This window comes from Xiphophorus couchianus, chromosome 13 (assembly GCF_001444195.1).
Source record: "Xiphophorus couchianus chromosome 13, X_couchianus-1.0, whole genome shotgun sequence".
NCBI lineage: Eukaryota > Metazoa > Chordata > Actinopteri > Cyprinodontiformes > Poeciliidae > Xiphophorus > Xiphophorus couchianus.
The window spans coordinates 28,196,529-28,220,362 of NC_040240.1; the positions used below are offsets into that span (position 1 = coordinate 28,196,529).

Consider the following 23,834-nt stretch of genomic DNA (forward strand, 5'->3'; position numbering starts at 1 on the left):
TTTGAGGAGGAGCTGCACCTCAGAGGCGGAGCTAGGTGCATCCAGGCGTTTTGAACAGCTCAATGGTTAGCTCAATGGTTGCCACAGGCGATTAAATGATTCCTCAAACATGCATGAAAGCATCAAGGCATAACTCCAGGCACATTTTTGATGAGGGAATAACATCATAACCTGATATAAAACAACCGTCCCACCCCCAGAACTTTACATAACATTGCCCCTTCAAGTAATTTTTTGTATCAAAACTTTGATTTCTTCTACAAACTAAAATGACCCCAGGAACATTCTCCCACAAGTCAGGGTTGCTCTGAAACTGATTTTGTTCATCGTAAATATGTTACTGAAGAAGAAGCAACTGGGAAAAGCAACAAACTCATATAACATCCAATGTGTAATCAGCATGTGGGGTCCAGCCCATGGAGGAGTCCGGGGGCTTGAGGACAGTAGCCAGTGAAGTGACTGCAGAGATAGACAGCTGCGTACATCCGGCCCCCTGAGGCAGCTGCTGGACACGGTCACACTCAAAGAATCTACTGTTAGGCCACCACAGAGTCAGTGGGAGGAAGAGGGCGGCAGCAGACAGTTAAGAGAGAAAAAGATCATTAAGTATGATGGGGTTAAGTGAGAGCCACATTAGGGCTGTGTTAAATCACAGACAACGAGCTACAGTCGACACAACAGCGCATTCCACTGATTGACGTCCGGTTTGATGGGAAGGGAGGAGGTGGAGATGCGATGTGGGTAACAAAGTGTTTGTTTCTCAATGGACAGGGTGAAGAAAGTGACAGTGGCAGATATTAAAGCAACTTATCTTGTTGTGCCCTCTGGCTGAGGAGGGAAAGCACAATGAAAAACAGGGCAGAGCCGGGCATAACGAGGTGTTACTGTTAGGCTTTTTTTAAAACCTCCTCCAACCTTCTTCCCCCCACCCAGCAATCTCAGTCAATTACACCAGTCCCATAATTCAATAGAGGGAAACAAGGACGTTACCCGGGAATCCTAATTTCATTTAAGTTCATTTCTCCAAACAAATTAGACAAGTTGCTGCATTAAAAAAAGCCTGGCAGTGTAGAAACGAGCACCAAGAGGTACATCAGCAGGCTCCAGTGCACACATGCAGAAAGGGGGACGGCTGTGGAGGCAGCCGCCACCTGAGATGGATGGAGACAGCGGACAAAGCGTAATGTGGCTAATATCTGCAGGCCGAGGCGTGTTCTGCAGCGGCGGCTGCCCGCTCGGCCTCCTCGCTGACGACTAATGCTTTAGTTTGTCTTTGAAAGTGCCAGGCTCGTTTTTCATCACCATCACTGTCAGCGGAGGGTTATTCATTGTGGAGCTAACTCTGCTAACCCGCCAGTGAACTCCTAAATCACCGCAGACTAGGATTTGAATATTTCACCACATAATTGGAGCTTTAACCTAATCTACAGAAAAGCCGGAGCTCCTCCTCTGTTTCTGTTGAGGAGAAGTCAAAAGCTGTATCAGGATCCAATCCCTTGAAATAATGAGGAACTCCTCGACGCCTGAGAGCAAGCATAATTACCACTGATCCAGATTACAGCTTTATCGAAGGCCCGACTGTCGACTCCAATAAACAACAAGCACCAGCTTATGTATCATCACTGGAAAGCAATATTTTCTCTTTTGTTTGACTATTTTCAGCCTTGGAGTTTAGCTCAATGGAGGCTGTTTACGTGGCTAAATGGAAGAAACGTCTCATGAGAGACGGATGAGGGTGGAGCAAAGAAGGGTTACAGCGATTAGGAGCTTTGTGTTCGTATTGAGAAGGGGGAAATACGTGGTTATTAAGATGGAAGCTGACTGTCGCTGAGACGACGTGCAGCTGCGCACAGCAGAGAGCTAAAAGCTGCTGACTGCCCTACTTTAGCATCACTTCCACCGCTCTGCCGTGAAACCTATTGTCACTGACTGAATGGATCTCATCACTGTAATAAGAGACACACTATTGCTCATTAGGGCCTCTGTTGCCTTTGATTATTTTCGTATAAACATGTTTAGGGTGGGGTTAGTAGGCCAACCCAACCCTAATGACTGACAGGTGTGTGAGATTTGTCACAAACTAACATCACCAAATCAGTCCCCAGACGCCCCCCAGCCCATCCCACCGCAGAGCGGGATGCCAATCATGGCTCACAGCCGTCAGCTGTAATCTATATGTAAGTCAGCTGGAAAACAAGCATATTAGACTGTCAGCTCCGTCTCAATGCTGCTGCGTCTGCGTCTCAGTCAGCGGCTGCTCTCCACTTTCTCTCCAGCTGTCAGCCATCTTAGAGCTCCAAACATTTTCCTGTCAAGGCATAACAAGGTGTTGAGGTCGTTAGTTTCATGACCTCCATCTTTTTCACAGTTCTACTCAGCACAGCGCTGCCCCTCAGGGTGGATAAGGAAAGCTGATCCACATAGGGTTTTGTTGGATATTTTCTCTAGACAGTTCAGACCGCTCAGAGACAATCAGACCCCGATGTGTCCGACTGATGTGATCTTTCTATAAGACCCTGGTTTCCCCTCGCTATCAGGCCTTTCCATCATTCATTGGTGGGTCTCGTGTTTAGGGGGTTTCACATCAGTGGAATATAAAGCCATCTCCAGCATTGACAAGCATTTTTGACATCCAGCTTCACTCTGTTGCACATTTATATAAGCTGGTTATAAAGCAAGCTGGGTTTGATGCATCAGTCAAACTTCTCCAACTTGTTAAAAGTTGAAGAGGATCTGAAGATGCTATTTTGCTACACTATTTTTTTTCTTTTTTGTGTCTCAGTAAGTTCTGAGTTTAAATAAAGGTTAAATTAATGCTCCGTAGTGGGAGAAACAAACCATGAGGTCAGAATGTTTACAGTTATATAATGATCCTGTCCACTGGTCTTCCATCACACTTGATGTTCAATCAATTCCTAACGGCAAAGAATAAAAGGTTCTGTGGAGGATTTGTCCAGACAGTGATAACTGTACAACTGGGGGCTCAAGCTGAATTAAATGGGGATTAAGAGCGAAGTGCAAGAAATTGATTATCAATATGCTGATGGCAAATTTGTCAACCAGGATCCAAGAAGCACAATTCCATGAGTCAGATAACATACTGTAAACGAATGAAAACACCCAGGTCTCCATTGATCCAACAGCAAAGAGGAATGTGTGTCTCTTCCGGCCAAACACTCACCGTGGTGTATTTGCCAAGCTGGCAGAGGGAGGGGAAGGTTTCTTGATGGGCCTTACGGATCTTCTCGATGATGGTCTCCAGCTCCGCCGTCAGCTCGTAGCTCTCTGCCAGTTCTGGCTTCGGACTTTCCTTCTTCTTCTTATTCCGGTCATTCCGAACAGCTGGAGGAGAAAAAATCACATCTTTCAGGTTAATCCTGAGACTTTTATACTGACAGGGCAGCTTAGGAAGTGGAGACAGTAAAACGTCTCCTGAGAGGATCAAGCACATCCAACATGTGGTGTGAATAAAACTCCAATAGAGGGAGTTTTAGGATGTTTTCACACCTGATGGTCCAGTAGACTCGGTTCCATTGGGGACCAAAATTTCAACATTTGTTACATTTTCAACTGGTGCAGTTCGCTTTCACGCTGCACTGTGTTGAACTGACCAAACCCTTTGAAAAACCTGTTTCCCCCTCCCGTGTGGTGGCGCTGCACCAAGAACCACGGAAGGAAATGACACAAAAACCACCGAAGAAGAAACTGATCACAATATAGACAAAAATGGTTTAGCAAGGCAGATTCCAAAGCTGACATCCCTGATGCTCACTTTATATTTAAGATGTATTGTGTCACTAACATGTCAGAAATTTTTAAATATATCTTAATAATAATAATTTAAGAAAAAAAATTGTAATCATGGGTGAGTTCATACTGCAGCCTGAAGTGACTCCATTTTTATTTTTATTTATTTATTTATTTTTGACGTAATGCGACCTGTATCTGATCTTTTCATGACAATCTGAACAACACAAATCAGATTTGTTTTTTAATGCGACCCAGGTCACTTGGATATCCGATACGTATCTGATTCAAATGTGAATCGCCCAACCGACCTGAACATCATTGATACTCAACAAATGTCCGTATTCTGCCCAAGCGGGAAGAAAAACAACAATCATGGCGGATTATAATGAGGATTAAATTATTAACGTCCTGGCTCTGGTCAGACAGCAACTTCAAAATCGTAAGTTATGATCCGCTGTTAGCATCCATGTTTACTTCCCCAAACACTGAGCACGCTCTCTATGTGTGATGTTATTGCGTCCTCTGCTGTGCATGTGGGACACTTTAAGGTTGTTTGCAGTTCACACTATAGATCGCATACAGGTCGCATTTATTTGGAAGTGTGAACGACCAAGGGAAAACAATCGGATTTGACAAAAAAATCGGAATTGGGTCACCTCAGGCTGCATTGTGAACACAGCCTAAATGTAAAAAGTTACGTCATACTGCACTTACTAAAGCTCTTGTATCCTTGCCCAATGTTCAAATGAAACAACTAAACAAGCATGTCACCTTTAATATATCTGTATATACCCAAAATGTCTTAATATGGCCAAGCTGGCATTATGTCAAAAACATTGCTGTAAAATCCCAGGTAAACATGAGCAGGCTCTCTGTTGTACATGTGAGGCAGAAGAAGCTCAAAGGCGTGTCTGTTCAGTTCATGGAGCTGGGTACTTCATTAGATGCAGATCTTTGAAGTCAGTCACAGCAGGAGATTACCTGGTTTTATTACTCAGCACAGCATAATCATCATGATCAGCAGCACTTTTGGAATCCTAACAAGGGGAGCTGGAGACAATGACTGAGCCAGGCCTTTTGTCAAGAGCTCAGACACCCATGGGACCTTTCTAGTCTGATGAGACAAAAGTCAAATCTTATGCCCTAGTTTACAATAAAGATCCTCTGTGTTTATTGTGTATACTGAAGGAACTCAGTGTTTCAGCTGTTTTGCAGTTTTGTGGAAGTTTGTTCTATATTTGTGGTGCATAGAAGCTGAATGCTGCTTCTCCATGTTTGGTTCTGATGCAGAGCAGAACCAGAACTAGAAGACCTGAGAGGACTGGAGGGTTGATACAACAGCAGATCCTTAATGTATTGTGGTGCTAAGCCGTTCAGGGATTTATAAATAAACAACAGTATTTTAAAGTCTATTCTCTCATGTTTGCTTTGGTTGTATTTACCCAGAATGCTTTGCACTATACTCTGCTTCCTGCTTTTGGAGCGATGTAGAACTAGATTATGTGCTCTATCTTCCTGGTTTTATTCAGAACCCCAGCAGCAGATCTGATGGAACTGGAGGATTGATTTTTTAGTCAGACCTGTAAAAACACTGTTGCAGTAATCAATGCAACTAAAGATAAACACATCATGAATGAGTTTCTCTAGATCTGGTTGAGACATTAGTCTTCTAATCCTGAAAATGTTCTTCAGGTGATAGAAGGCCGACTTTATAACTGTCTTTATGTGTCTCTGAAGGTTCAGGTCAGAGTTCATCACTACACCCAGATTTCAGCCTGATCTCTAGTTTCTATCTGTAAATCTGAAGCTGAGTGTTGACTCTATCGTTCCTCTTTGGGTCCAAAGATAATAACTTCACTTTTGTTTCTGTTCATCTGGAGAAAGTTATGGGACATCCACACATTTATCTCTTCTAAGCATCTGACCAGTGATTGAATGGTTCAGAGTCACCTGGTGACATCATAATGTAGATAACTATCATCCGCGTAGCTATGGTAGCTAATTTTATTTCCTATTATAACCCGAGCCAGTGGGAGCATATCGATAGTAGAAGGGGTCCTAGGATTGAACCTCTCACATGTGACTTCTGTCTGCTTCGATGAGAAGTTTCCTATTGAAACAAAGAAATCCCTGTCCTTTATGTAAGATTGGAACCAGTTGAGTCCGACCCAACTCTCCAGTCATTTCAGTAATATGTCATGGTCAACACTGAGGTCTAACAGAACCAGAACTGTGGTTCGTCCACATGGATGCCATTGAACACTTTGACCAGGGCAGTCTCAGTACTGAGACTGAATGACATCAAAGCAGTTAGTCATTGTTAGGAAGTGAATCTTTTTCTATAATTTCACTGATGAATGGAAGATTGGAGATCGGTCTGTACTTCTGTAATAGTGACGCTAGCAGATTGTTTTTTTCCAGTAGTGATTTAATATCATTTTAAATCCAGGGGGAAAATACTTCATTAGACGGATGACTTTATTATTTGAATCACATCAGATTCAATAATTCAGTTGTGTGTATGATATCAAGACATTGAAGGAGGAGGAGCTTAATTTCTTCTAAGCTTATATGCCTTAGTTAGTAAAATTCAGTCATTTTCTTCACCTTTAGTTTGAGTGGATGAAACACGATTGTTTTTTTTTTATAACTGTGATAAATATAATACTTAAAGATTTCCATGATGAAGTCAGAAGCAGTGATCAGAGGCTCTGCATCAGGCCTGGTGCTCCACTGCTTCCCTCTGCACCCAGTACAAGGTGTTAAAAAGCTATATATTTTCATGGCCTCTTGTTTAATGCATCATTTGGATGTATCTGCTCATGCTGCCAGTAATTTGCTCGAAGTGCAGAGGTAATTGATTTCCTCAGCTGGGGGTGAGATGTATTTACCAAACTGCTGTCTTCCTAAATCACATCTCGTGGCTCGCCAGTTGTGTTAACACCTTCTCACTGACCTTCCAGTCAGTCACACTTCGTCTCTACTCTGAAACACCCAGACACTTCCATACACAGACGGTGGAACCTCCTGATTTTTGCATTATTCTGTACTATTCGTGCTGGGCATGCATGTTGGTTTGAGGACGTCCCGCCGTAAGGACACTTTCAACATGCAAGCAATGTAAGAGTAAAAACATGTGTGCTGGCATGTGATCTTTATTTCAGTGAGACAGACTAAATAATCCAAGTTACATTTTTCTAGAGGTCAAAGGTAATGTGTAGTTACGATGGCAAGGCAAAACATGATATCTACTATCTCAACACAACCACAATCCAAGAGAGTACAGCAAAGGTTATCCTGTAAACAATGAAACTACATTTAAATTAGATTATTTTCCATTGTAGATAATATAAAGGCTACTTTAGTTTAACTTGTTTTTCAGTTTTCCTTCATACGATTACACATTGAAAAGATTTTCTCACATTCCTCTTTTTCTGAGAAGAAACACTTGTTATGTATTCATATGTTCATTTGTATGATTTTCTTCTGCAGTTCAAATCCCTCTATTGCCTTCTCTGACTTCATTCACTGGTAGCAGCTTTTCTCTACAGACAACACAGAAACCTCCAACTCTGCTGCTCTAATCAGCACAGCCTTCCCTGAGCCCACAGTGACACCATAAACCCACATGGCAGCTGAGCTCGACATTCAACTGTCTCATCACATGAAATAATCACAGCTATGTACAGACTGAGAAATATGTTCAAATCAATTAGAACTTCAGTTATCTAAGATATTTTTTAGGTAAAAAAAAAATGTGTTACTCATGTTTGTTAGAATTTTACCTTTGTATTTAAACAATTGCAAAGTGCCTTCTCTGGTTCTGGGGGGTGTCCTGCCCCAAGTGGAGTTTAAGTATCTCAGGATTTTGTTCACAAATGAGGGAATAAGGGAGCGGGAGATCGACAGGCGGATTGGCGCAGCGTCTGCAGAGAAGCTGCCGTTGTACCGGTCCGTCGTGATGAAGAGAGAGCTGAGCCAAAAAGCGAAGCTCTCGATTTACCGGTCTATCTAAGTTCCCACCCTCATCTATGATCATTAGCTGTGGGTCATGACTGAAAGAACGAGATCGCGGATACAAGCGGCCGAAATGAGTTTTCTCTGTAGGGTGAAAACTCTACAGAGGGTGTCTGGGTTAGAGATAAGGTGAGAAGCTCGGTCATCTTGGAGGGACTCAGAGTAGAGCTGCTGCTCCTTCACATCAAGAGGAGCCAGTTGAGGTGGCTCAGGCATCTGGTCAGGATGCCTCCTGGTCGCCTCCCTGGTGAGGTTTTCCAGGCACGTCCCACCGGGAGGAGGCCCCGGGGAAGACCCGGGGCCTCCTCCCGGAGGGATGATGTTCCTTTGCTGGCCTGGGAACGCCTTGGGAGCTGGAACAAGTGGCTGGGGAGAGGGAAGTCTGGACCTCCCTTCTTAGGTTGCTACCCCCATGGTAGCAGCCTAAGTATAAGCGGAAGAAGATGGATGGATGGATGAAAAAATAGTATAATAGGAACTGAAAAGGAAAAAAAAAAAGTGTTTGCTTGGATATTGATCTTTAGTGTTACAGCATTTCTTGGCAAGTCTGTTTTTTCCCCTTAAATAGTCACAAGATTTGGTTTTAAAGAGGATCCAAATGCAGAGACAAGGATGACACAACCATGGAGAACAAATGAGTTTAATAACAGAACTCAAGAGACAGGAACAGACTGGTAATAGCAGGACGAGGAGTAAGAGAACCAAACTAGTGAGTTTAATTACTGAACACGTGAGTTTAATGAACAGATAAGGAACAGCGTAGAGAAGATATGAAACTAAAACACTAGAGAAAGTGCTAAATAAACCACCTTCTAAAAATAAACCTCAAATTAGATGGAATTAGGAAACTAAACTCAGAGTACAACATCATGTCTCATTACACTAATAAACAAAATATACAATGAACAAAAGAAACTATGACACAGAAACCCGGAAACTGTGCAAAAAAAGAAACAATAAAACTTGAAGTGAATCAAGACCACAACCAAATTCAGAAAGAACAGTAAAAGTGGAATTAATGACTGCAACACAGAGAAGGATATTAAATCAAGGCTAAAAACCCATTTGCTTAAAGTTACATTTAGCTAATAATAACTGGATCCCTGATTAATCCTAATCTGGATTCCAATTTATTAATTTCAGTAGAGAGTGCTGAACAGATATGCACACCACACTTTTAATAATACAAGTAAAAATATTAAAACCATGAGAAATTGACAGATCAGATGTTGAAGTGTAGGAACCAATGCAGTTTTCCACTTCACTTTGTGGTTGGAACATAATAAATGTAGAAAATATCTTTACAAGACTCTAACTGAATTCTCTGTCAAGATTACTTTGGATACTGGATAACCTTTTTTCAGAACCTTTCTCAGGAAACAGAGCCGTTTTCTGTTGCATTTCCTGCAGTAAAACAAACGATCAGACTTTGTTTTACCTCAAGACTCCACATAGTGAGGTAGAACATCTTCATTTAGCAGGAATGTGCTGGAATGATATGGAGATAGAGTGCTCAGCTTTTTGAATTGTTACATTAATATCAGTAGATAGAGGTGAGGGGTAGGCGGTTTGAAATAGTTTATAAAATAAAAACAACTGAATCCTTGTGGATGATTAATTTTTTAAAGATTTTATTAAGAAACTCGAAGCTGCTGCTGCACTGTTTGTTTTGTTTTTGCAGCTCCCAAAAGAAAATAAGAATAAATTTTCAGATCAATGATGCAACTGTCTTGATTTACATTTTGTGCAAAAACTGGCATGTCAGTCAAACCCTTGCTGTAGTTTCTGAGCAGCTTTTTGCATATTTACTATTTTGATGATTTATTTACCCTTGGTGATGAGTTCCTTGTCTTTGAGGATGGAAGGACTCCCTACCATTCCCCTAATCTTTAGCTTCCTCCTCATATCTCCATCAGGTGAACGTCAGGACTCTGCCTCTCCAAGCCGCTCCAAGATGTTAATATTACTTCCAATCCGGAGAAAGGTTTGTTTATTCTTAGTGGTGAAGATCACAGCTTATAATTTCACAATCAGAGTATTTGTCAGACATTTAGTTGCTGATCTGAGAGCCACACTGCTGCAGTAGGAGTTACCACTCAGCATCATGTTCTACAGAGGAGATGGTCTGGGGAAGTGAAAGTCTAAATGAATTAAGCTTTGGGAAAAATTTGTTCTGGGTCTCGCAGTTAAACATCCATTTTAACTGCTGTTACATTAGCTTGTGTTTGTGCTTGTGTTTTGAGCAAGCTAAAACCATTTTAGTTGTAAGCAGGATGAGTTCAGGATTACAGGTTGTGGTTTCAGCTGAGAGCTGAAGGATGTTGCTGTTTGCTGCCAGGTTCTGATTCAGAGCTGTGAATGGGAGAGTGTCAGGTGTTTCTGGAGAGTTCTCATGAGGGGATGAAGGATCATCGACCGGCCTTCTGACAAGATGCTAAACACACTTTTCTCAGAAGTGCCTAACAACAATCTAATGTCCCTTAGCTTTTCAGGAGTGTCGTCTCTATTCTCCTCCAGTGTGTTAGGTTGCTCCCTGTTTTTTGTTCATCTCTTTGTTGTAGTTTTTATGGCTGCATTAAACCCTGTTGGAGCGACTTCGTTTCCTCTCCGCTTGGTGCATGGCTGGTGGTCGTTGTGAGGAGCTGCTGGCAGCCATCTGCCTGCTGCCAAGCTCTGCACAGGGCAAGTAAACAGATGCAGCGGTAAATAAACACAATCTATCTGGAGTGCTGCGGCACCCGGGCTGCTTGCCACAGCACTTAACATGGCAGCTCACCAACAGCAACCAGGTGGGTGTCGAGGAATGACAATAAGTCTTTGCTGCCAGCACAACGTTGAGATTAAGCTTAATGGTACTTAGGGGAAAGCAAAGGAGAACATGGGAGACACCATTTTATAATCTACTACAGAGAAGGTGTACCATAGCAACTGCAAACGGGGAAGACTGAGAGACATTTAGAGGTGGGAAAGAAGTCTGAACTGTACAGCAGATAGGCTGATGTAGCCAGGACCTATTGCACTGCGAAGTGGCCCCAACTCTCATTATGTGGAAGCCCTATGCAGTGTGTCGCAGTCACAGTCACAGTGTGCCACAGTGTGTCACAGTGTGCCCACTCACACAGCTGGAAGTGAGAACACCTGCTGTAACAGATCAGCTGAAGCTGTGAATTAGCAGCAAACCTACAGAGTGTCTGGAAGGGATTCACAGCGCTTCACTTTTTGGAACATTTTGTGTTCCATCCTTATTCCAAGTTGTATTAAATTAATCTCTTTCCTGAAAATTCAACACACAAACACTCTATTGTGAAAATGTGGGGAAAGGTCTGGAGTGTTTTGCATATTTATTAAAAGTAGAAAGCCAGGAAGTTCACAGCCTTTGCATAATACTATGTTGATCTCCTTTGGCAGCTTTAACAGCCTCCAGTCTCAACCTGCAGCCTCCAGCTCAGCCCTCCTCTCTTCAGGCAGTTTGCTCCGTTTTTCTCCACCAGGTTGGATGGAGACGTCTGTCAGCCATGTTCACCTCTCTCCAGAGATGTCCAATCAGATTCATAATTTTCTAAACTCTGGTTTAGCCCCTCCAGGACATTCACAGATTGGTTTTGTATCCTTTCAGATCTGGATCATGTGCTTTGGGTTGAACAGTTGCCCCAATCTGAGGTCAGGGCGCTCTGCAGTGGGTTTTCATCTAGCATGCCTCTGTTCATGGCTGCATTTATCTTTCTCTCCATCCTGACTGGTCTGTCAGTTCTTGCTGTTGCAAAACATCCCCATACCATGATGTTGCCACCATCATGTGTCACTGTAGTTATGGTGATGAGCTGTGCCTGTTTCCTTCAAACATTACTGGCATCCACACCAGAGAATCTTGTTTGTCTTTTAAACGTGAAGAACACACCAAAGATTAAACTGCAAAATACAAAAAAAAGTTACAATGATTCTGTTACTGATGAAAGTGTGATAGCTACAGAGAAAACCGAAGCATTGAGACTGAAATACAGTTTATTAGAGTTTAGAGGAGATTCTGCACATTTCTGTATTGCGATATCTTTTATTGGTCAGATGCAGTTTGGGTGTTTATACAATAGAGAGCATCTGTTTCTGGATTTTTTGTATATAAAACTACAAAAATAAGCAATTAATTGATCTAATTATTTTAATATCTTGGAATCTATGTAGTAAAAGAATCAAAATCAGCTGAGCTTGAGATCAGCATATCAAAATTTGAAATTGTCCAAATTCCACTTTTCCCGTCTGTCAATGACTTCTGCCAGGCCTTGAGCACACAGAGCACATAGGAAACACAGACTGTGTTTGAAATGCTACAAAGTTTTGCTGGAGACAGTAACAGTCAGCTCTGGAGGTGATCTCCTCTTTGCGATAAAAACAGTCGAATGAAAGAAGGCCTTGAAGTGGGCATCCAGTTGGTGTTGATCTTCTACAGCAGTCAAGGAGAAAAGTCTCCTTTCTCATCAGCAGCCCTGTGGGAGGTTTAGCCTGAGGATATATAGATATCATCTTTTCTATGATGCCGCCACTGAGGTGTGAAACAGCATAAATGAAAGGAGTGACACCCCCCACCAGGACTAATGAAGCATGAAGTGGGCCTGAGCTATAAATGCTGATGCAATCAAAGGATGCCAATAACCTGTGAAATGCAAACTGTTGTCACGGTGCCATTCTCTTAATAGATGACAATATAGCAGAGGGAGCAGAACTGACAGGAAACCTGACACAGTTTATCCAAATTTTAAAGAATGTTTCAAAATCAAATGAGAAGAAGCTTTTAAAATCCGCGTGGCTTTAGTTTGTAAACAGAAATCTAATATTTAGTGTAATTGTAGCTTTTTAAAAAGAGATTATTAGAATGACTGAGACAGACAGTCTGTCCTGATTGAACTGGGGGGTCAAACTGGTAAAAACGTTTGTGAATAACTTGATTTGCTCATCTTGAGTAACATGTGAAAATACATGATTTTAACATCTGACAGTGACTGAAAATAGTGAAGATCACTAGAATACCCAGTAGACACTTAGAGAGAATTACCGTACTCTAATAGTTGACTTGTGTTTTCACTAGTAGAATGAGCCTGTGGGTCTGTCAAATCAGCTGATGAAGAGGACTGATGAAGAATGTATTTACTGGCTTGTGAGTCTTCTGCCACTCCACGGATTTATTTACTTTTCTAATAATCATAATTAAAAAAAAAACTCAACCCTTTCATAAAGGGTAGAATTTAAACTGATGCTTACAGCTACCTGCATTAAACAAGCTAATAGCCGACAGATGCTAGACCACACAAAGTAAAACTCACCTCTATTTTCTAAATATGTACTAAATAAAATGTTTTATGCCAGCTAACAAAATAAATTAAAATCTATCTATTTCCAGATTTTAGAACAAAATAAATCATCCATTTCAAAAGAAAAATAAATCGTAATTTTTTTTATAAACATGGAAAACAAAGAAAGATAGTTTGATGCTAGAGAGTTTGAAAAGTCTGCTGTAGATATTAATTGCAGATTTTGCATAAGAACTTGCAGAAAAATTTCTAAAACAACCGTTTATGCTAATAAGCCATGCTACAGTTTGAAGTATAAACTCCTTGATCATTCAAAATATTAGTGAAAACTCTACAGTGGCTGCTTGCTCTCATGCAGTGTGGTGACCTCTGCTCCAAATGTACAGTTTATGTTTTCAACAAGACTGGAAAAAATATTCAACTTTATTAATGTTGTTAAAGAGGAATTATAAGGTTGTGGGTTTGATTCCAGCTTCCTGCTATCAAATGTTAGCATGGCACTGAACCTCATGCTAACGTTTGGTTAACAAGGAGTTTGTGAATAGTAGACTGATATTAAATATTGATAATATTGATGGCAAGTTAGTATTAGTATCGGATCATTACTACCATGTATGATCAATACTTTAGTTTAGAATAGAATAGAATAGAATAGAATAGAATAGAATAGAATTACTTTATTCATCCCAGCAGGGAAATTATTACATTTTTTTTTTGTTTTGTTTAAGGTTCCTTTATGAAATGTTTTATTTTTGTGTTGTAGTTTCTCAATTTTCACTCTATTTAGAAAAAATACACACAAACCTTGTTAATATGTTAATATATTTCGTAGTGAGCTATAAACTTTGTCCAAATTCTGTTCAAGTTTTGAACAAAAATAATTCACAAGAAAACCTACAGATCTGAAGTATGATGACATATCAAACCTCAGGAAAAAGTATCTGTATCAGTATTGGTATCGGCGATACAGGTTCTGTATTCATTTGGCATCAGATAGATACCAAAATATGCAGTATCACACACCTCTAGTGTATGTGGGGGTGAATGTGTGTGTGTGTTGTGAGTGCCCCTGAATGCCAGGCCCATATAAAACACTTTGAGTAGTTAGTTTACCTACAGCAGCTCACTAAGAATTCACTCCAAATTGCCTTTGATACAGATCACAGAGTGACCTTGTCCCTGACACATAAAGTTTACTTTACTTATTCACTCAACCTATGATGTGTCTGCCAATCTTGGGGCCAAAGGTCACATTTAGTTATGTGACAAGACAACTGCAAGATATAGCTCAAATAATAGATGTTGCTTACTTGACTGGCATGTTTGTGCTGCATTGTAAATATGGCTCTTTGCTTTTTTGTAAGTAAACACATGCACAGGATCAGGACTGAGGAACGGTGGAACAAGGTCGTCGTTGGTCCACAGGGTCTGACTGTCTCAGCTGAAACCAACAGGATGTCCAACAAACCTCTGTGGCTGATGCAACTCCTCCAAGCTGGTTGAAATACCAGACAGGGCATGAAAACAGAACTGAATGAAACATGAGTGTTGCTGCTAGAGTGGAAGTCCTGCAGGAGTCAGAACCTGTAAGACTGATAGCGATGCACTGATACCGCTGGTAATCCACTCACATTCACTGTTCGATATTTTATCTGATATAGTCGCTGCAGTGCAAAAAAAAACGGCAAGGGAGAACCAGAGAATGAATCTAGGCCACCACCTTCAAAAATAGAACATAATTTGAAGTGTACTGTACACGTTGTTTCATTGCTATGAACAGCTACATAACATTTTGCACTTCATTTGCATTTATTACCTTGTTCTCTTTCCTCAGTATATAAGTAAAAGCATATTTGTCTGTGTGTGTTTGTGTGTTTTAAACAGTACTGAGTCTATTTTCATTCTGCGAGAAACGTCCCATCATTCTAATGCATGAGGACACATCTTTAGCTGCTTTTTCACAGCAGACATTTTTAATTGTCAGCTTCAGAAAAACATCCACAGTGGCTGTTTTCAGTCAGCCTTCAGCATGTGGCAGACTGAGCAACACCAGGACCCCACAACTGGAGTCAGCCAAATCAAATTAAACCACAATTCATTCCAGTATTTATACTGTTTAATGTCTCCAGAACCTGTTGGTGTGCAGATCTCAGACCACACCAGCAAATGGAAGAATCTCCAGCCAGATCTAAAAGCTGTCCCATTAACATTCTGGATGTCATCAAAACCAGCATGAGCGATACATTATCATTCAAATAAATCAACTTCCATTAACAGTGCATGTCCATAAAAATATTTGCATTTAGCCACACGTTTTGTCACATTAGGCTCAAACATTTTAATGTATTTCACTGGGATTTTGTGAGATACACAAACACAAGCTGAGGGAAAATGATATTTAAAAAAAAATCTTTATGCCATATAAACTCTGCCATCAACATGTTCCATGTTTCACAGCAGGAGACATTGTGTTAGTGTTTTTGATGCCATACTTTACTTCACTGATACCTGGTAGGACAACGCCTGTTAGCCGCTATAGCGAGTGACTTACACCAGCGCGATACTCTTTGTATTGTTTTTTTTTTCTTGCTTAAAAATACTCCACAAACTATGGTCATTGCTTCTAAGCCAAGTATAATCTGAGCAGTTGTTCAGGTTTTTTTTGTCTTTTTACAGAGTACTTTGTTCTGTCCTGTCACCTTTTACTGTACTTGATTAAAAATATGCCTAAGTTCTGCTATTTTTACTAGGGCACAATTCCTAGCTACTCTAGCCACCTCTGTCTAAGGTTGATTTTCTTCATATGGAACTGGAGGTTTCGTCAAGGTGGATGAAATGATGAATAATTCCAAATACCAGCAAAGGTTTAATCTAAAACCTTCTGGTGTCTGCCAGGAAGCTGAACATGAAATGGGATTTTTTTTTTTAGCAACTTTCTTTAGTCCACACATACACCCAAGGGCGTTCATAATTTGGGCCAGGTATAATATATAATCAAATCACATACTGGTTCCACATGACAGCTCCTCTTCCCATTTTTCATCATATTTGAGGTTCAATTTTGCTTCCAAGTAATATTTGTAATATAAACTAGTTAAAGCTAGTTTTCACAAATGTAAACCATCATACAATGTGTGCTGGAATTTTCAAAAGACAAAAACCTTTCAAAAATCTTGTCACAAGTCAGCTGCGTCAGAGACTTACACTCTTTGGACATTCCCACAGCGAAGCACTTCTGCAGGCGACAGTACTGGCAGCGGTTCCTCGTCACTTTGTTGATGATGCAGTTCTTGTCCCGGTGACACGTGTACACCATGTTCTTCTGAATGCTTCGACGGAAAAAGCCCTGAGGAAACACACCAAGGGGAATGGCGAGGTGAGTAAGGAGTTTCATGTGAAGGAACCCCTCTGAACATCATTGCTCTTTTAATCTTTCAAAGATGCCTGTTTTTATTAATAAATTTCTGCAATTACAAAGTATTCTCCTGCAAATGAACATAATGTCACAGCAGTCTGGATAACCATGTGCCGCCTGTTTTGTCTTTCGCTGCCATTGTTGCTCAGAGAGTCCGCACATGCCTGCTGGGAGCTCTGCAGAGCCTCTAATGTTGGATTTAAGCTCAGACACAGAGTGCTGGTGGGAACAGAGAGGAAGAACCTTGGAGTATCAGACAGAGAGGCTGCTGGCGCTGTTTGGGAGATTAACCAAGGACTTTGGTTTAGCTGCGCTGGGACGCACCACTTCTGAACTTGACAAGGTGACATTGAGTTCTGTGAAAGACCAAAGCTTCTCGCCTTCCAAATGAATGCTTTCATTGTAATTCAGTGAAACAGCAGAGAAGTAAACGACCTTAACTGAACCCTAGTTAAGAGTTATTGGTGGCTTAGACAAGAAATCCATGCATTAGAGCAGAGCTTGTGTTTGTAGGACTCTTAACAGATTTTATTACTTTGCCTCGGGAGTTTAGATTTAGCTCAGGGGTTTCATTCCCTACATGGGCCTGACAATAGCTCTGAGTCTTGTTTGCATCTAATTGACATGCAAACGTTGAGCAAATTTTTAAAATGGTGTCGCAAAGATAAAAAACAAATTAGACGCATTTTCATCAACTGGTTTGGAGCGAATCAGCCATGTTGCGTAGACCATAATTTCATCAGACGTGGCTGTAATAAACAAGCTGCAGATGTCTCAAACTAGCAAGGATCACACAGCTCAGACAAATAGACAGAGTCATCCCCTGTGTGTTGGAGGTTTTTACTCAGAATCAGTTTTTGTTGGGCCTCTGACCACCACCAGCAGGCAAGGTGGCTGAAATGACTTAGCCAGGGACACAATGACAGAGGAGGGTGGAGCAGGGATCGAACCGGCAACCCGCTGATTGCAGGGTGAGCTCTTACATCACATCCTGTGACAGGTCTAAGCTCAGGGTTCCCTTTCTGCACACACTCTCCTTTAGGAGCCATAACTTTGCCACTGTTACTGACATCAGGATCTGCCATGGTTTTCATAACAGATTAAAATATCACACACCAGTTTTCTGTCATACCGTTCCTTCAGGTTATCACTCTGTACGAATCAGCAATATCTATCTATCTCACATGACTGAAACACTGCTTGGCAGATCCTGGGCCTTGTCTAAACTGACATCTGTCTGCATAGAAGGCGATATGCTGGCAGGTTTGCAGCTTTGCAATACTTCCTTCATACATTTTACATCTTCAGCTGTTACAGTTAGGGCCAGAAATATTTGGACGGTGACACAAGTTTTGTTATTTTAGCTGTTTACAAAAACATGTTCAGAAATACAATTATATATATAATATGGGCTGAAAGTGCACACTCCCAGCTGCAATATGAGAGTTTCCACATCCAAATCGGAGAAAGGGTTTAGGAATCATAGCTCTGTAATGCATAGCCTCCTCTTTTTCAAGGGACCAAAAGTAATTGGACAATGGACTCTAAGGGCTGCAATTAACTCAGAAGGCGTCTCCCTCGTTAACCTGTAATCAATTAAGTAGTTAAAAGGTCTGGGGTTGATTCCAGGTGTGTGGTTTTGCATTTGGAAGCTGTTGCTGTGACCAGACAACATGCGGTCAAAGGAACTCTCAATTGAGGTGAAGCAGAACATCCTGAGGCTGAAAAAAAAGAAAAAATCCATCAGAGAGATAGCAGACATGCTTGGAGTAGCAAAATCAACAGTCGGGTACATTCTGAGAAAAAAGGAATTCACTGGTGAGCTTGGGAACTCAAAAAGGCCTGGGCGTCCACGGACGACAACGGTGGTGGATGATCGCCGCATACTTTCTTTGGTGAAGAAGAACCCGTTCACAACATCAACTGAAGTCCAGAACACTGTCAGGGAAGTAGGTGTATCTGTCTCTAAGTCAACAGTAAAGAGAAGACTCCATGAAAGTAAATACAAAGGGTTCACATCTAGATGCAAACCATTCATCAATTCCAAAAATAGACAGGCCAGAGTTAAATTTGCCGAAAAACACCTCAAGAAGCCAGCCCAGTTCTGGAAAAGTATTCTATGGACAGATGAGACAAAGATCAACCTGTACCAGAATGATGGAAAGAAAAAAGTTTGGAGAAGAAAGAGAACGGCACATGATCCAAAGCACACCACATCCTCTGTAAAACATGGTGGAGGCAACGTGATGGCAAGGGCATGCATGGCTTTCAATGGCACTGGGTCACTTGTGTTTATTGATGACATAACAGCAGACAAGAGTAGCCGGATGAATTCTGAAGTGTACCGGGATATACTTTCAGCCCAGATTCAGCCAAATGCTGCAAAGTTGATCGGACGGCGCTTCACAGTACAGATGGACAATGACCCCAAGCATACAGCCAAAGCTACCCAGGAGTTCATGAGTGCAAAAAAGTGGAACATTCTGCAATGGCCAAGTCAATCACCAGATCTTAACCCAATTGAGCATGCATTTCACTTGCTCAAATCCAGACTTCGGACGGAAAGACCCACAAACAAGCAAGACCTGAAGGCTGCGGCTGTAAAGGCCTGGCAAAGCATTAAGAAGGAGGAAACCCAGCGTTTGGTGATGTCCATGGGTTCCAGACTTAAGGCAGTGATTGCCTCCAAAGGATTCGCAACAAAATATTGAAAAAAAACTATTTTGTTTGGGTTATGTTTATTTGTCCAATTACTTTTGAGCTCCTAAAATGTGGAGTGTTTGTAAAGAAATGTGTACAATTCCTACATTTTCTATCAGATATTTTTGTTCAACCCTTTAAATTAAACGTTACAATCTGCACTTGAATTCTGTTGTAGAGGTTTCATTTCAAATTCAATGCGGTGGCATGCAGAGCCCAACTCGCGAAAATTGTGTTACTGTCCAAATATTTCTGGCCCTAACTGTATTTTAGACATTTAGCACTTTTTATTGTTTTAATTGTTTAGGTTGTCATTGCTTTGTGTTGATCTCACATAAAACTCTATCACCTGTGGATGTATTTAGAGGCCACACCTGGAACACACTGCTTTCTGGGTAAAGTCAGCAGAAATCAGGAAGAGATTTGTTGAGCTGCTTCACTCTGGGTCATCCTGTGGAATGACATGGTCATCTGTTCAATCTATTATATGCAAGTTGAGACATGATGGGAATGTCCAACTATCAAAATGCCCAGAAATTAGGCATGTTTGGTGTCCCAGAGGTTTGGTGTGTTTTGGTCCAAAATGTGGATTTGTTTTACCATCCAAACCAAACTGTGAAGTGTGGCAGCGTCATGTGGGGCTACTTTGCTGCAGGAAGGACTGGTGCACTTCATAAAATAGATGGCATCATGAGTAAAGAACATTGTCTTGAAATAATGAAGAAACAAAAGGTGAAAAAAAAGATGAATGTGTCTTTGTACATGGTGTATGTAAACGTCTGGTTTCAAATGTACATTTTCCAGCTACCACAAAAGAAGGCAGTGAGGTAGACATGACATGTAATGACAGTAATAAACTTTTTAATTTCAAGCTGATGTACAACAACTTTTGTCACTAAGCAAACTGAAAGGAGCTGTTGCATTATCCTGAATGATCCTGACGTTTCTATTGAAAAACAATCATTCTATCAAGGTTAGTCAAAGCTAACCCTGATAGATAAATGGCATATTCAGACGTGAGCCCTTGAGACTCATCCTTAGCATGTTGCTGGAGATCAACATCGAAGACATTGTGGTTTGAATTACTGGGTCTCATAAATAGAGGCACAACACGTGATCTTTACTCCCAAGACCTCACACAGGAAGCTGAGCCTTGGCAGATTTTTGTTCCTCACTTTGTATTCATTTGCCATTACTGTGAGGTCCTCTGAAATCATCGTCCATCATTCAGGCCTTTTTGCACATGTTCAGAGGAGTTCACACCTATGAGGCCATGGGAGGGTTAAAATTCCATTTACCATAGCTGTCTATGATGGATAGGACCTTGCCTTTTCATTAGTGAGCCAGGATGCATGATGGGTAACAGATTAGATCACAAGACTGAAATGGCTGACTCTGAAGCCCATCTTCCATCGGCCTAAAGCATCTGTCAACTGTGGCACCAACCTCCCAGCAACACAGGCACTAGTCAAATGCAGCCTTTTGTGTCCCGCTGTGGGACCAAACCGAGGTCAACCCCCCCACACCTCTACAACTCCACCCCACCATCAGCTGATATTACTCATTTTCTTTAATAGATGCCCTTATCTTGGGAGATGCAGGCTGAGTGTGTTGGTAGAAACTCCCTTTAAGCTCTGATGGATGAATAGAAGCATCCTGCATTCCCATCAGCTGCTATGGAAGTGTGTTCAGGTCGGCTGGAGGAACCAAGGCTACTCTGGTACTTATGTCATTCAGAGCTGGGAGGATGCAGGTCACTTAACCTCAGAAATCTCCGTGTGTGGGATAAGTGCTAACAGTGTTGAAGGCGAAGGGTCGGACTGAGGAGCTGCTGTGTTGTGCCCCTAAAAACGAACCCATTCTGAGACTAATTCTCTGTGTGTGAGCCTGAAGTGTTCAAGACAAAAAGATTTACTGGCAGTATGAAGTCCAGGTTTTACTGTTTGGAGCCGCAGCTAAGCAAGAATACATCCTGACTGAAAGGGTAAAGACCATAAAATAGTAATAAGTACTTTTTTAACAAACAGTTATGGATATCCATAAAGTATCATTACAAAATCCAGAGTGACAGCTACTACAGCTTTTATTCCATTGCCACAGACACACAGATTGTTGCCTCTGTTACAGACAAGAAGAGTGAAGGCCAACCAGAGCAGAAAGAACTCTACAAACCTCTTCAGTGTTATCAGTTATTCATGTTGTAGAATGTCCTTATAGATCCTATTTTTAACTTATTTTTACATCTCAAGAACGAGAATATTAAAACTGAATGATAAATGATATCACAGCAAAATACTCTGACTTTTATCATTTAAAATTTCTTAAAAAGGCTTAAAGGCTGAAGCCTGCGCTGACTTTAAAGGGCGGGGGATCACTATGTGACTTTTTTGAGCTGTACATTATGTTATAATGTTATTCCCTCATTAGGGCATCACCAATCATCAGAGACACACAATCATCTATAACCACCTTGTCTCCTTTAAGGTCTTTTCATTTGTCCTCTTCTTGTTTCTTTCTCTTCTTTTCCTCCTCTTTTGTTGGCCTGCAGTCTCGTCGTTCCCTCCAGCGGACACATGACACGAGCGCTGAACTAAGACAGCAGACTGCTCTGATATTTACCAGCGTGCGTCTTGCGGGTTTACTCGTTGGAGGCTTATGAATGTGCAAACAAAAAACACCCTTGAGCTCCTTGTTGTACAAAGGTGTTTACCTCGGTAAAGTGCAGTGGGGGATTTGGGAGGCAGCTGCAGCGCTACATAAATGACAGGATCAGAGGTTTGAGCTGCAGGGACATGCTGAGGATGAATCCCACTTCATATGCCAGGAAGTAAAGGAGAGCAGAGACGCTAACGTCGCTTACTCCACTGCAATGTTTAAACTGAGCCAAAACTGTTGCTAAGTGACAATATGGCTGTGCACTCACAACTCACAACTTTTCATTCAGGGAGGGACTTCTGAAAAGTACCATACCTGCTACAGGAAATCAGTTCAAATGGAGCAGTTTCTTATTTCACATATTGTCATGTTACCAGGATCTAGTTGCAATGTATCCTTCCTGCCACATGGAGGACATAATGTAATAATACATTTTATTTATGTAGCACTTACTAAAAAATCCCTCAAGAACACGTTACAGGAATAAAACAAAACTACAACCAGAACACTAAAATGAAAACATAAAAGGAAAACACCTAATGTCTATAACTATGGACATTGAAAAACACAAGAAAAGTGAATAAATTAAAAGCTGTTCAGAAAAGGTGTGTTATAAGATGTGATTTGAATGTTGATAGGTTTGTACAGTAGTGAATGTGTTTAGGGGGAGGTTTCCAAAGGGTGGAGGCTGTCATGGAGAAGAGTTGCAACGCTGTCCTCAGCGTTGACCCCAGGGCCAACACTGGGGTCTGAGTGCTGGAGGCAGGAAGTTAGCATCAGAGGGAAGGAGTGTAATGATGGAGCAGGTTGGTGAGGTAGCATGGGGATTGGTTATGGAGGGCTCTGTAGGTAAGAAGGAGGATGTGCTGAGAGAAAGGGACCCAAGGGAGCTTCTGGAGATCCAGGTTGATGTGGTCACAGGAGTAAGTGTGTGTGAGCAGGTGAGCAGCAGAGTTTTGTATGTGCTGGAGTAGGGCTGGACAATAAGTCAGTAACTATATATGCAGAATTAGACTTGTTAATATCAATAAATATTACATCTGATAGAATGTTTAATACATTATTCACTGAACTCCGATCCAGAAGCGCACAGCATTCTGGGGGATGTAGGCAGAGGAAAGGCTTTAGCCACTCAACCTCTGTCGGCCACACACTCGGTGGCCTCACTCTTTGATTGCCTAGCAACAACCTGTCGAGTAACTTGTGTTAATTTTGTCAGCCATATTATCCAGCCCTATGCTGGAGTTTATTGAAGACTTTGGATGATGAATATATTGTATTTTTGACAAAAAGAGAGAGAATAGAAAATAAGACTGAAATGACAGGAAAACAGGACAAGAAGAACCTATAATAGAGGAAATCAACATTAAATAAAAGTTGCACAACAACTACAGCAACGGACTCAAAAATGTCAATTATAGGGGAAAACATTTTAAAAATAAATCACAATCAAGTGAAAAAATTCAAAAATACTTTATTGAACAGAAAGAGAAATTAAATGTTGTAATTCATATTCATTAAAATTCTTCAAAAAATTATTGCAGATAGTGATGGCTGTTGGTAGGAGAGCTCTCCTGTAGCAGTCTGTATTACAGTGAGTCGCAGGAAGCCTCTGACTGAAGACACTGTTTTCCCAAGACAGTCTGACGAAGAGGATGGTCAGAGTTGCCCATACTTTTCTTGATTTCATGAAGAATCCTTCTTTGCATCATCTTCTCCAGACGATCCACAGTCATCCCCAGAACAGAACCAAAACAGAACCAGCTTTCTTTATCAGGTTGTTTTAAGGTCCCTGGTCCAGATGACTGCAGATGAGGTGACACTCTCAACAACAGAGCTACAGAAGATCTGCAGCAGTTAGACACTCAGTTCTTCGGTCTCACAAACTGTGGTCTGTTAGTGAGGTAGCAGCATAATCAACTCCAACTCCATGGTGATAAGCAAACTTCAGGGGGTTCTGATCTGTGCTTGTCTGCTTACTCAGGTGGGCCAAC

General features: G+C 41.3%; 1 protein-coding gene across 2 annotated transcripts in view; it reads right to left on the bottom strand.

Annotated features, from left to right (window-relative positions):
- LOC114156538 (retinoic acid receptor beta-like) overlaps nt 1–23,834 on the bottom strand; it is a 145,266-nt gene that overhangs the window by 14,789 nt on the left and 106,643 nt on the right. For both annotated transcript variants that reach the window (XM_028037039.1, XM_028037040.1), the window contains 2 exons: nt 16,275–16,416; nt 3,182–3,342 (listed from right to left, as the gene is read on the bottom strand). In XM_028037039.1, the coding sequence (XP_027892840.1) occupies nt 3,182–3,342; nt 16,275–16,416 (303 nt within the window). The remainder of the gene's footprint in view (nt 1–3,181; nt 3,343–16,274; nt 16,417–23,834) is intronic.